Source organism: Adiantum capillus-veneris, chromosome 15 (genome assembly GCF_014529385.1).
Source record: "Adiantum capillus-veneris isolate H3 chromosome 15, ASM1452938v2, whole genome shotgun sequence".
NCBI lineage: Eukaryota > Viridiplantae > Streptophyta > Polypodiopsida > Polypodiales > Pteridaceae > Adiantum > Adiantum capillus-veneris.
In genome coordinates, this window is record NC_140945.1 from 15,384,524 (window position 1) to 15,398,579 (window position 14,056).

Genomic DNA, 14,056 nt, shown 5'->3' on the forward strand with positions numbered 1-14,056 from the left:
ATGATGGCATGCATCAATATCAATATGGCTTCATTCCTCGCCGTCAAATTTTCGATAACCCGAACAATGTCATCATTGGCATGGAATATGTGAAATACACTCGGCAGGATGTATTGGTCATGCAGGTTGACATTGAAAAGGCCTTTGATATTGTTCTTTGGGACTACATTTCGGACACCATGCGTTGGTTGGGATTTGAGCCTAGGCTTTCCCGTGTTGTGTTTCTCTTAGATGCACATAGTACTGCGGCAAGTTTGTTGAAAGGCTTTCTCACAGACTCTTGGCCTCTGGGACGGTCTGGCAGGCAAGGATGTCTGCAATCGCCACTCACCCCCTGCTTATGTATTTGGATGTTCCGACTTCTGTTGGTAGATTGCATGGTCTCGTATTACCATCTGGGCAACACTTTGCTGGTCAAGCTTATGGAGATGACTCTTTGTTTATGCCTCACAACCGCTATGATGATGTTGAACAAATTATGCATGCTCTTCACTTGTTTGGTTTGGCGGCACGCCTAAAAGTTACTTTCCGTAAATCTAAGCTGCTTCCTTTGAATGAGTATGATTGGCATAAGTTGTTGTGGCCATGGGAGATTGTTCCTCCACACATCCTAGTTTGTCCTTTGGGTTATCCCTCGCTTGGAAAGCGTCAGCTTCACAGAAAACGGATTGGGTGCTCCAACGTTTGTACTCCAAGTTAAATTATTGGAAATTGTCCACTTGGCCTTTGCATGTGCGGCTTAGGATTGTCCAGTGCATTCTTATGGCTTATGTGCAATTTTACTTGCCTCTATTATCATGGTCTCGGTCATGATTGCATTCCCTTATGTCTACTATTTTGGAGCATTTCGGGTGCACCTCAGCTTGCAGAAAGGGTCTCCCGCTCTTATCTATGGACAAGTTGTGTTCTCCCAAGCACCTTGGCAAGCTGAATATTTTGGATTTGCGTCCTCATGCTCTAGCTCGGAAAGCTACCAAGTTGCCGGTCACAACGACAACCTTGGTCGCTTATGGTATCACATTTGTGTGCGCATATTGTCACTCCGTCCTTTGGTCATTGGAAGCCAACCTACTAGTAGGTCATTTTTGGCAAGCTTGAAGGGCACATTCCTGGATGTCCCTTTACTTCTTCTCTCATTGTTGATTGGAAGGGTGTCACGGTGCATTTGGAATGGAATGGCCGGCAATCTTCTCTTGGAAATTCCCACCGATTAGAGAGCCTACATTGGAGCAAGGCTTTCTCTGTTACTTTGGTCCAACGCTCTCCTCGTCAAGCATATTTTCTTTCTCAAAAAGGGATATGCAGTTGTATAAGTCGTAGATGACACCAGTCTTGCTCTTTCGTTCTCTGCTACGAGGTCTCTTTTTGGATTGGGACCTCATTATTCTCCTCTCTGGTGAGAAATTCACGGCATGCTTGTTGATCTCTCTCCTGTTCCTCCTTTAAATAAGAATCCTGCTGTTTGGATTGGAATCTTGCAGATGTCAGCTTGGAATGCATTTCAGCCAGTAGTGTCTACGCTCTCCTCCAATTTGATGCGTGCATTGTGCATCATGGTAATTAGTTGTGATCACTCTCCAAGTCATCCCTATGGTGGAGGTGCACGTTGTCTTCCATTTGGCAAGAGTCATCTCCCATTGAAGGAACATATGTTCTTGTGGCGCTGTTTGGTGGGAGCTTTCCCTGTGGGTAGCACATTGCATACTCGACATATTGCGCCTTCTTGTTGTTTCAGATGTCGTGTAGCGGAGGAGACTGTGCCACACTTATTGTGGGATTTCAAAAAAGGAGAGTGAGTTTGTCTCTCCTTGAGAGGAAGATTTGCGGTGGCCAACCAGGTGCTTTAGATGACAATGTGGTACAGTCGACCTTGTTGGATCCTCTCGAGCTCCTGTATGGGCCAAATTTAGTGACTTTGAAATGTTGCCCTGCGAGGTGGGAAGGTAATGATCTCCCATGTGGAGTCTACAAGGGCATAAAAAATTATTGATAAGCCAGCTTCTATCTAGCATTCATGCTCGAGTTCCCTACCAAGTGGCCCATGGTGGACAGAGACACGATCGATTTTCACAAAATGCCTAAATTTGGATTGAGCCAAGGAGAAAAAGGGAGATGTTTTGGACTCGTGCCCCGTCCCCCCTCCCCCCCCCCCACAAACCCCCCCGCTGCCTCCCCCCCCCCCCCCCCCTAACTCACCCACTAACCGCTCGCTCTCGCTGTGCATCCCCCCCCCCCCCCCCCCCTACGCACCCACTACCCGCTCGCTCTCGCTGCGCATCCCTACACACTACCCAGTGCCCCCCCCCCCCCCCCCCCCCCCCCTCGCCCGTGCTGACCCTCTTGACCTCGAGGCAGCTTGGTTCACAGTGCATGTTCTTTTTCTATTGCAAGGGGTGCAGATGCCCAAGACACAGGGGTTGGTTTCTCTTCTATGTTGTCTGGCAGGCATCACATTGTGTGGCACGGATCACACAGTGTGGACCATAGGTACAGTACTGGATTAGCTCCATGTCCAAGCTCTTAGAGTTCTCTCATCACTCAGGCCCACTGTCTTTTTTTTTTGTAAATCAATTTGATTTATCTATCTGTGGGAAACCTCAAAGAGAGGAAAACCCACCAAAAAGATGTACAAGAAAAGGAACACAAAAGTGTTCAGCTGTACAAAATGGCTAAAAGCATTCATAAGAAAGCTGATGTATCTCTGCCATGATATTACCAACTTCTGAGGCGAACCGCAAAGACTGCCTAAGGGAAAGCTTGAAGAAAGGCAAGGGATATGTATGAATGCGATGGAACATATTGCCACTACGTTGTCGCCACAGGCTCCAGTACGGCCAAAACCTGACCCACATGAAGAAGACTGCAAAGCACTGCAACGCCGATGAGAAGATACCAAAAACCCAAAACCGCTTATGGAAGACCGTCGTGGGAAAACTTAGCCACATACACACAGATACCCGACGAAGGAAATCTCGAGTAACACAGCAATCCCACAAGAGGTGACAAACATCCTCCTCGGCAGATAGGCAATGGACACATGATGAAGGGTGGATACGACGCATCCTAAGAAAGGTACCCACAGAGAGCACACCAAGTAAACACTGCCAAAGAAACAAACGCTCCTTCAACGGCAAATGGCTTTTCCATAATGCAGATATAAGCCTTTGCCACCAAATATCTGATTTATGCATGTGCCAAATAGCGTTGCAATGATCAGCAAGCCATGGATGAGGCAGAAGAAGAGCGTATGCCCGGCTGGAAGAAATATCTTGAAAAGGCATTTCCCCAAGCTTCCAGTCAGACATGCAATTACCATCAGCCAAAGGTGAAACGGGCGAAAAATCTATCAACATTTGCTGTAATTCTCTCCAAAACTGGCCATAATGCATGCCCAATCCAAATCGGCGAGCGGCAAATGGAAACTCGAAAGTGAAACCAGCTGCATCCACCACATCCTCAACCACTCGAATGCCACGGCAGGAGAGAGAATATGCCTGGCGAGGCGAGCGGTCGACCAAAGTAAGAGAAAAGGCCCGGCTCCAATGAAGGCTCTCGGCGCGAAGTGAACTTCCTTCCCTCCGAGCATTCCATGATAGATGAATCGTAACCTGTTTCCATGCAGAAAGCAAGGTGGAGGAAAGTGGGCATCCAGGAATATGACCATCCATCTTACCAAATACTGCTTCCCAAATGGATGATTGTCAGTGACCAAATGAGGATGTAACCACATGCTGACTCAAGTGTGCAAACATAAGAGTCCAAGGCTGAGATTGTTGTGTAAGTGTAGGCAAAAGCATAGCCTTCCTAGCAAGGACATGCCTACGCAGGTCCAAAATATTCAGGCCACCAAAGCGCTTTGGTGTACAAAGTTTTGCCATTGACATCAGACGCAGACCTTTTTTGTGAGCATGCGTTCTCCACAAATGAGACAAAATGGCCGACATGAGAGAATCAAGACAATGGCCAGGCCAATGCAACAATGGCAAAAAGAATTGAACGTATGCCATGAGGATAATCTGAACAATCCGTAGGCAAACATGCAGTGGCCAAGTAGAAAGCTTCCAGTAATGCAATTTAACATTCAAGCGATTCATAACCCAATCCACTTTCTGCGTGTGAGTAACATTCCATCCAATTGGATAACCCAAATGCCTGGTGATTACATTCGGAAGAACAATCGCTCCTGGCCACAATAGAGCATGCCAATCACAAGAACGAAGTGGCAAGAGCTTTGATTTACGAAAATTGACTTTAAGACCAGCCGCACTCGCAAACAATTCCAAAGCTTCCATAATCACTCGAACATCGCTCTGATGCTGATGATTGAGGGGCATAATCAACGAGTCATCCGCATAAGCCTGCCCAGTAAAGGTATGACCCGATGGTAGCTGCAAACCATGAAGACGCTGCGCAAAGGTTAAGTAATCAAGATACATCAACAAAGGATGAGAGGCAATTGCATACAACAAAGCACTAATGGGGCAACCTTGCCTAGCCGAACAACCAAGCGGCCATGATTCAGTCAATTCCCCTCCCAGATCCCCGAAGACGTACTACTATCATACAAGAAATAAACGACATTTGCCAACTTAGGACCAAATCCTAGACATCTCATTGTGGCAGCAATGAAGTCCCATTGCACAGTGTCAAAAGCCTTTTCAATATCAACTTGCATGACCAGCACATCTTGTTGCATATACTTAGCATACTCCATGCCAATCATAACATTGGCCAAATTGTCCATGATTTGACGACGAGGAATGAAACCATACTGAGCCTGATGAAGTCCTGTAAACAAATGGTCCTTGATGCGGTGGACCAACATTTTAGCCAAAATCTTGTAAACCACCGGCATCAAAGTTATGGGCCGCCAATGAGAGAACTGCTCGCAAAGCGCTTGCTTGGGCAACAATTTAAGTAAGCCCTCTTTCCATGAAATTGGTAGATCCTGTTTCTCCCATGCCACATTTAACATGAACAGTAGGGGCTGTTTAAGATCATCCCAAAAGGTGAGGAAAAATTCCATAGTAAGTCCGTCCCAACCGGGAGATCTCCACTGGCCCAATGCAAGCAATGCACCATGCAATTCGGAAATAGAGAAAGGATCCTCAAGGCAGTGTGCCTCCTGCGAAGACATGATCGGACAAACATAAGAAAACAACAATTCACGCGCTCGACAAGCTGCCGAAGAAGGCTAAGATGGAGCAGCAAACACCTTACGATAATGTGAAACTATAACCTCAGCAAGTTCTCGCTTCGAAGAAGTCCAAGCACCTAAGGGAAGCATAACCCCCTTAATTGACTATGAGACCCTTGAATGATGCAGATGCTTAAAAAATTTCTTCAAAGCACAACCTTTATCCATAAAAGCCTGTTGACGTGCATGCGTCTGCCATTTAGCAATTTTCCTCTTATCATTTTGATGCATACACACTTTAGCTTCACATAACTCCAGCATTTCAGAGTCAAACAGGGGTCGAAAATTGGCCAACTGCTGTAATTGTTGACTAACCCGTTTCACATCAACGACATTCCCCCGAATAAACTACCTATGTTGCATATCATAGTCAGAAATCACACTTTGTACTCTCACGACAAAGCGATACCAGGCAGCGTCCAAATCAATATGCATTTGAGCTAGCAGCGGGGGAATACTATCAGCAATCATGTGACGAAAAACTTCATGAGTAAGATAGGCATTATTAACATGCAACAAACGTTTCCTGTGAAGAGGCCGATCACAAAGAGACTGTCCAAAATACAAAGACAGCAAAACAGGATAATGATCCAATAGCTGCAGAGCATAATCTATCCTCATGTCACATACAAATTCTTCATACTCTTGCCCATTAAGTAAATACCAACGATCCAATCGTGCTCTATAAGAAGAATGAGCAGCATGCTGAAAGGTAAAACCAAAGGCATCAGGATGCAAACAACGCCATATATCAATCATTTTCGCAGAGGCAACAAGAAGATCCCATTTGTGTTTCTCCGCAAGCAACATATGCGAGTTTCCGGTGGTGCTATCAAGCAAATCAGGGGTATTATTGAAATCTCCACAAAGAAATGCATTCGAGGTCCAGGGGTGAGACGAGATTTCGCGCCATAAAGCAGCTCTTTGCCCGAGGCTGTGTATGCATAAGTACCTCCAAATTCATGTACTCGACCATTCAGCAAACACTGTACAACCATCCATCGGCCATGCGGATCATTGTATAGCAGAACAGGCTGAAGCTCATGGCGAACCAACATAAATAAACCCGAGAAATCTTGCAAGCCAGCGTACGCAATCCAATATCCAGCAAAATAGGAACATTGACCAGAAAAGTCGTGCTGATTATGATCTTCCAATACAACTATGTCTGCCATACATGTATGTACATAGTGCCAGGTCAGATGCCATTTGTCAAGGTTGCATAACCCACGCACATTGTATGAGATGCATTTAATATGACTTTGCATTGGAAACATATATACAAAAAGCAACAAACATCATAATCAAGTGGAGGTGCCCATAGACACGTCTCCATCCACTACATCCGTATGAGGACCCAACCTCTGAGTCAAAGCAGAAAACGTGTCCACAGTGTTCACAGGCGATGTGGAAGTCTCACCAAGGAGTACATCTTTGTAAGAGTGCATCGCTTTGTCCCATGCATCAATCAACGTGCGATTGTCATTACATGGAAGTTGCTTAAACGATGCATTCTTGTTGGCATTAACCAAAAAACCTAATTACGAGAAGAAATTGGTGTGCGAATCTTCAAAGCTTTTTTTGGCACCACCCATGTATTGACATCAACAGGTCCAGCATTTTTGCTTTTAGCAACAGTCCCATTCCCAGTATCATTGGATTGCCTTTCCCTTTTTCCACATTCGAGGCTACCTTAGCAGTAATGACTCCACTCTGTTTGACTTCACTTGTGGGTTTTCCAGTAGGGATAGAGGTAGACAAAGGAACAGCAGAGGGAGGGGGTTGCAAGACCGGCTTTGGACATTCAGATTGCATATGACCAAATTTACCACATTGAAAACATGAATTCGCAAATTTTCCCCATTTAAGTTTAAAGGGACGCTTGCCCACCCATGGATCTCCCGAGTCAACCATAATACCATCAGGGGTAATCTTGTCAGTGTCCCAGAGAATGCAAAACCTGTTGGTATTCGCATCCAATTTTGGAGGACAAATAACCTTTCCAAGCTGCGCAACCAACAACAGCAGGAAATGTCTCCACGTGCGGGGGAAATCAACAATTTCCACCCACACCGGGTATTTGTGACGAATAAGACTCTGGTAGTCTTTAGTGAGTGCCCACGTGAGAACATGTGTCATCTACGTATTAAAAAAGAGGGGAGACATCTCAAACAAAAGGTTTCTTGCCTCCATATCTGCGAGCAGAACTTCATAAAATCCACGCGTCCCAAAGTAGACCCCACGGACAGCTTGTCGCTTGAGGAGAAAATCTAACCATTGGCCGACATCTTGCGCAGTAGGCATTTTCCCCGGGAAAAACAAGATAATTGCATTCATAGCGTACTGCGCAACTGGGTCCATGAGGTCCTGTACCGGAATGCGCACCTCAAGAGCAGGCGCCTGACCATTCCATGCCTGTTGAGCCTCCTCAAAGTCCTCATACAAGCATGCTTTGATCTCCGAAGCGGCCTCCGACGTGGGTTCCATTGCTTTCCGACGCTTAAAGACACACAGAGAGTCGAACATAAATTAACAAAGCCTCGCCAAACAAAAGCAAATGTCTAGAAAACTCGCAAATAACCGAGGAACCAACGCTCTATACAGACTTCGCACAGTAATGCATCCAAAAACCACAACAGAGGTACATCAACTCAGCACTGCCCTATACACTTTTGAGCTTGACACCATACCAAACCTCGATCAACCTGAAAGCATCACCTGCCACCTGAAAGCGGCTGCGCAGGGCAGAACCACAGCGCTGAAGACTGACTGCTACCAGGAAGACGCGCAGATTTCGAGCCAGTCAAGGCGCTCAGTTAACACAGGCAGGAGAGTTCGCGCAGGCAGGTCAGGTCGCGAAAACTGTGCAGGTCCAACTCGGCGCGCACACACACACTTTTTATTTATTAGGCCCACTGTCACCAACCACAAGAGGTGCCAAGCCAAATACCACGACCCCTTTGTGCCTTTTCTAATGAAGGAGATACTAAGCTTTGGCACGATACTTGAAGTGAAATGTAATGACAGATGTATCTATTTTGTCCTATACATCAAGTTTGGCCTCTATACAGGACCTTAATAGAACTCTTTCTTTCTTTCCGATGCAATTTACATCTGACAAGATGCAGTTGTACATTGATTCAACTGCTACATTTGCACTCTTGCTTCATGGACAGCGTTTTTTATTCTTAGGTAGCCCTTTTTCTTTTCGGTTGTTCTCCATGATGAGACACGTAATAGCATATGTTTTGGGTCTTCTAGGCCATTTCGTTTCTGGCAGACAATGATTTGTCTCCTTGCTTTCGCGACACTTTCTGAGACTTTATGAAACCTTATTAATTGGTGTCGAAAGGATTTTCACAAATATGCAGATGACTCTAGAACTGATTCATTGAACCTGAGAGAAGAGACAAGCTAGATTTGAGAAGATGGAATCCTATTATCATTTTCTCAAAAAGCCCGTAAGGCGATGTCAAATATTCTAGTGCTAGATCGAGATGTTCGCTTTTAAAGATTGTTACACGTTACCCTTTGAGGTGCATCCCCAGTCTCACTAGCATTCTAGCTCCGATACAGCATTTATATTAGTCAAGAAAAAGTGGACATTAAGAGAGGGGCATCTAAGTGACCAGTCAGTTCCCACAGAATGCCATGCATGTTCCCCCCATCCAATTGTTATCATCTGCCAACAAAGGAGACGAAAAGAAAAACTCCTAGCACTCTGATTCACTAGATTGAGCAAGCAGCACAACCCTTACACCATTGAACCTCAAAATTAGCTGGAAGATTAGAGATGGATTAAATAAATCTTTTAACCACACAGTTTAAACGCTTTCTGTCAGGAAAGCAAAACTTGATTTTAAAATTCAAGATAGCCTTACTTTTTCAAGATTGCTTGTCGATGAACAATAATTGCAGGGATAAGGTAAACAGGTACGTATACTGGCAATGATCGCTGATAGGCCTGACCCAGAAACCAAAAAAAATGGGACAAGCAGCCCTGACTTCCATGCACCATCTGCCAGAACACGGAAAACAAAAATTCCTAAGTTACCCTAGAAAAGAGATGCTGGTTTTATCAGTAGAACTAACTTAAGATACTCACTGAGCAAGGGATGCTCATATTTGGATCAAGCTGGACATCCACATCCATCGTTTTGTAAAAATTTCTAACTTCATTCAAATGTGTTAGTTGATTACTAAAAGCGAGTTCCTTCAAACACTTTACGATTGACGTATCTTTCCCCCCATGTTTATTAAGAAAAGATATGTAGGATGATGGAAGGCTGTCAGGCTTCAGAATCCATGCTGACCTGAAAACACAGATAATAATTACAGGACTTCAAATATAGCTACATTATGAAAACAAAAGGCCATAAACACTCCTGTCTTCGAGCTGAAGTGTAACTTTTCACATACCACAAACAGGAAACAAAGGCTCAACAACAAACAATGGTAGGAAACATGCAGCAAAGTATTCATTATTCTGCCACGTTTCATATACAAATGGAATATGGTAATCTATGACTGTTGTCGTCCTCTCGGAGCCCTATGGGTCTTTAATGATCTCTCTCTGTGGCATTGTAAGTCTAGAATAAACCTCCCTAATATGTGCTGGTCTGCTGACTCGAATAGCTGACGGGGAGAATGTGCCTCTCTGAATAAGGTGGGATATCTCTCTCTGATGGCTGTATATGCTCTGCATCTTCATACATAACCTTCTCACTCTCCACCTCCTCTCAATACAATCTACATATCCTTTCCTCTTTGGGGATCTGTGCTGCTCCGCCAGTCTCCATCTCCAATCGACGTGATGAGACTCTAAGCTCACCAGTAGCTACTCGCAAGCCATGCATAGTCAGAAGGGACGCGTCAGGGGACGGGGGACGGAGCTCAAATGGATTTTTAGTAACAAAGAGGGCGGGACGGCAAGTGGGGACGGAAAAGTGGGGATGGAAAGCCCAAAAATGGGAGTCCCCTATGACTATGAAGCCATGTGATAAGAAGCCCTCCTTATATTGGGGTTTCTCTACTGTAAATCCATCATCGGTGACACTTATGAAATGATCCCTGTTGTACAGCACCTTTGTTGAAGACGATGCGTAGGCGATAGCCATGTATAGCGTGTTAAGAGTAAGCCCAACCTGTGGCACCATATGGGAATGCCCAGTAGCCACCTAGGAAGGATCGATGATGACATGGTCCAATAGAAAAAGGATGCAACCTCTCTATGTAGCAGGCTACAGTGTCACTTTCATAGGACACACAGTTAGTACAGCTGGTCTGGTCTAGTTCACACTGGATAGACTCTCTGGGCAGGGCAGTGACACGTGGCATGGATACGGACCCCTGCCACGTACGGTGGTCTAGTCGACATCCTGGCCAAGTCACCACCCGTTTGGGATAGACTTAGATGGCTGACATTTATGAGCCGTTGGTGGCTCTTTATGATTGTACATGTGAGTAGTAGCTGTTGGGTCAGGATTATCTTCTTCTTCATCTATTCATATATGGTTCGATGTGGTTGAGAGTAGCGAGTCTATACACACAACACATCTACACTATCCTTGCACATCTGAGCCTCAACACCCCATTGTACCCGTGAGTTCTGGGCTGGAGCGGAGTGTGCTGCCACACCAGAGTCTGTATCGGTTCTTGAGATAGTCGAGTCCATATGTTCTGTGTTCTGGTCTGTTGTTGTGTCTCTGTGTTGATCAGCGGTTATCTATTGTTTCCATTGTTTTCATTCTGTTTGAGTGAGATGTCACGCACATTGCACTGAGGAGCACCCACTGTAGAGAGCACAACACGCTATCCACGCTACAAGTGCTCTCATTTTTCGCACGCTTGGTGGGACACAACTGAAGTCTCACTCTCTGTTCAGTGCAAATCGAGGAGCTAGCTGGGTTTTACCTAGCCTCGCCTACTTCGCCTTGCCTAGTGCAGCCTGCTCGTCTGGTCCTCTCATGCCCTGATCCAACCAAGCTCTCGTCCTAGTCTAGTCCTTCCTTGTCCCTAGTCAAGTCCTTCCTCGTCCTGGTCCTCTCTCGCCCTGGTCCAACAAAGCTCTCGTCCTGGTCTAGTCCTTCCTCGTCCTGGTCCAGCCAGGCGGTCTAGTCACTTGCCTAGTCTAGTAGAGTCTAGACCTGTGTTCAGCCAGTTAAAGGTCTTCTTGCCGAAAGCTTGGTTCGGTTTGTGTTCACTGCATGACACATACAAGGGGTTCATTAGAGCGTCAAAGTGCACTACTGAGTCCTCTGAAGCACTACAACAGAAGACGTCAACCCTTGGTACCAAGTAGAAGTCCACCAACCTCATCACCCATACCTCCACATATGGCTCTATCCGGTTCTACATCTGCCAGGTCACCTTCCCCGGTAAAGCTCTCTCCCATTTTGTTATTGAGCAACGGGCTCCTGAGCAAGCGTCCATGGAGACATTGACCAGTGTTTTGGCCAAGGTAAACATCAAGTTTCCTACTTTCAAGTGACTTTCCTCAGAAGATGCAGACGACCATGCAAGGAGGTTTGTATCTCTTCGTAGAGGTCGTGGTCTTAATAGAGAAGATGCTTATTTGGTACTCTTTCCATCTACCTTGGATGGCTTAGCAGACAAGTGGTACAGTTAGTTTGCAGAGAACCATTTTGCAACTTGGGCAGCTTTAAGACAACAGTTCTGTGCAGCATTCAAGCAAGGTGACTACCAGGAAAAGGTTTTGGATGAGTTGGCCAACATGGAGCTCCAGCCAGAGGAGACTTTTGCGGAACTCATGACTAAAACCAAGTCTTTGGTTGTCAAGCTTCCTCAGCAACCAGGGGAATTTATCGTTAAGAAGTGGGTGGAGAAGGCTCTTCCCAAAACTTCCCAGCAAAAACTCCGAGAGTCTACGACCTGACGCCACTCTGGAGGAGTTTGTCGCGGCTGCTACTAGGATAGAGGGTGCTAGGAAGCTATTCACCAACTCCTCTCAAGTAGAGTGTTTTCGGAAAGTCCTTCTGATCCGTTAACTTCTTTACGCAGGGAACTGGAAGCCCTAAAGTTACAGCCAGCTCTTCAAGAGGAGAAATCAATCTCTCTCAGCTAGGAGAAACCCCCACATCACGACGCTTTGGATCAAATCAAGAGAGAGCTAGAAGAGCTTAGGTCTCAGCAGGAGACTAAGGCTATGGTATGGTGCATCTCATGTCGCTCTCCAAGACACCCTCCACAGGATTGTCCCCTTCGTGCTTATTGCCATTTTTGCGAAAAGTCTAGGCATGAAGACAAGGATTGCTACTATATCAAGGGATTGCGGCAAATACAACAAAGTCTAGGTCCTTCTCTCCAACAAGGGCTTGCTCCAACATCCAATATGGTTTCCCCCTATGGCCATCAAAATTACCTGCCACCTTTGCTCAATACCCCTATTGTCCAAGGTATGTCAAGTACGTTTCCATCCCCTCTACCTGCCCTGCTCCATTCATTGTTTCATTGGAAGACGAGAGGACAGCTTATCCAATGGGCATAGTAGATGAGGTGCCTCTGAAGGTACAAGACTTCACATTTAGCTTGGATTTTGTGGTGGTCAGTCTTCCCCAGGTGGAGGGAGGATTTCCGTTGCTTATTGGTAGATCATGGTCGCGGCATACTAAGGCACTTCATGATTGGGGAAACGACGCCATGTGGATACATACTCTTGGATCCCCCATGCAACCAATTCGACTCGAAGGAGGTATCGATCCAGTGGTTCATCATCAGTACAATCCAACCCCGACCCCGAGCAGCCTATCCCACCTCACGGGTCTGACGAAGACCTGCTGCAGTGGTTGGAAGCTACCACATCGATGCCGTGCTATGTGGTCTCTATTCAAGTCTCACTTGTGCCAGTAACACTCTTTCTCCCGGCTCCTCAGGCCAACACCAGTGACCCAAGCCCTACAGCAGAAAGTGTGCCAGTCAAAGAAGCAAGTGTTCCTCTGATGGAAGCCGCCGGCCTTGGTGAACCTATGACACATCACCGTAGGGGAAGAAATCTCCTCTGCATGAGCTCGCCAATGTTCCACCTCTTCCTCTAACATCTCCCGGGTCTGACGCCCCGCCCACTCAAAAGCACTTTGTTATTTCTGTGTCTGAAGACTTATCCTTCGAGGAGCTTCCACCAGGATGGTTACAAGAGGAGTATGCAGAGTTTCCAATCGATTAAATACCAGCCCATGATGTCTCGAAGCTCCAAGAGGGCAGCTCACTTTTCATCTTCCGAGACACCCTCCCCAGTTACACCTCCTAACCCGGTCAAAGAAGTCAACATGGGCGACCCTGACAACCCTCAGCACGTCCTCTTAGCAGCTTGGTTATGGAAGCATCCTCCATTACTCGATCGTGTAGTCTCTTTTATACACTCTTTTAAAGATGTTTTTGCTGGGTCCTACAAGGATTTGGAAGGGATCCCACCAAAATTGGGTGTCCACACTATCCCTCTGGTTGAAGGGGCTAAGCCTGTCAGAGCTTACAAGATCAACCCAAAGTATGCAGAGGCTGTCAAGTCAGAGCTAGAAAAAATGCAAGAGGCCCTAGGGATATTGTAACTGTGGAGCACTCTGAGTGGTTATCACCCATGGTGATAGCACCTAAGAAGCAGTCCAATAAAATCCGTGTGCATAGATTACCGCGCTCTGAATAAGGTAACTATCCTAAATGGTTTTCCCACTCCTTTCACTGAGCGTGTGCTAGAAGATGTAGCAAGGCATGTATTGTACAGTTTCATGGATGGGTTTAGTGGATACAATCAGTTGGACATCCATCCAGGTGATCAGATTAAAACAGCTTTCGTGACTCCCTGGGGTATTTTTATCTACACTAGAATGTCGTTTGGGTTGAAAA

The 14,056-nt window shown here is 46.0% G+C and overlaps 1 protein-coding gene across 3 annotated transcripts in view; it reads right to left on the bottom strand.

Moving 5' to 3' along the window:
* Window positions 1-14,056, bottom strand: part of LOC147440316 (uncharacterized) — a 185,743-nt gene that overhangs the window by 61,574 nt on the left and 110,113 nt on the right. For all 3 annotated transcript variants that reach the window (XM_086530100.1, XM_086530099.1, XM_086530101.1), the window contains exons 4-5: window positions 9,303-9,510; window positions 9,079-9,215 (exon numbers count right to left, since the gene is read on the bottom strand). In XM_086530100.1, the coding sequence (XP_086386226.1) occupies window positions 9,079-9,215; window positions 9,303-9,510 (345 nt within the window). The remainder of the gene's footprint in view (window positions 1-9,078; window positions 9,216-9,302; window positions 9,511-14,056) is intronic.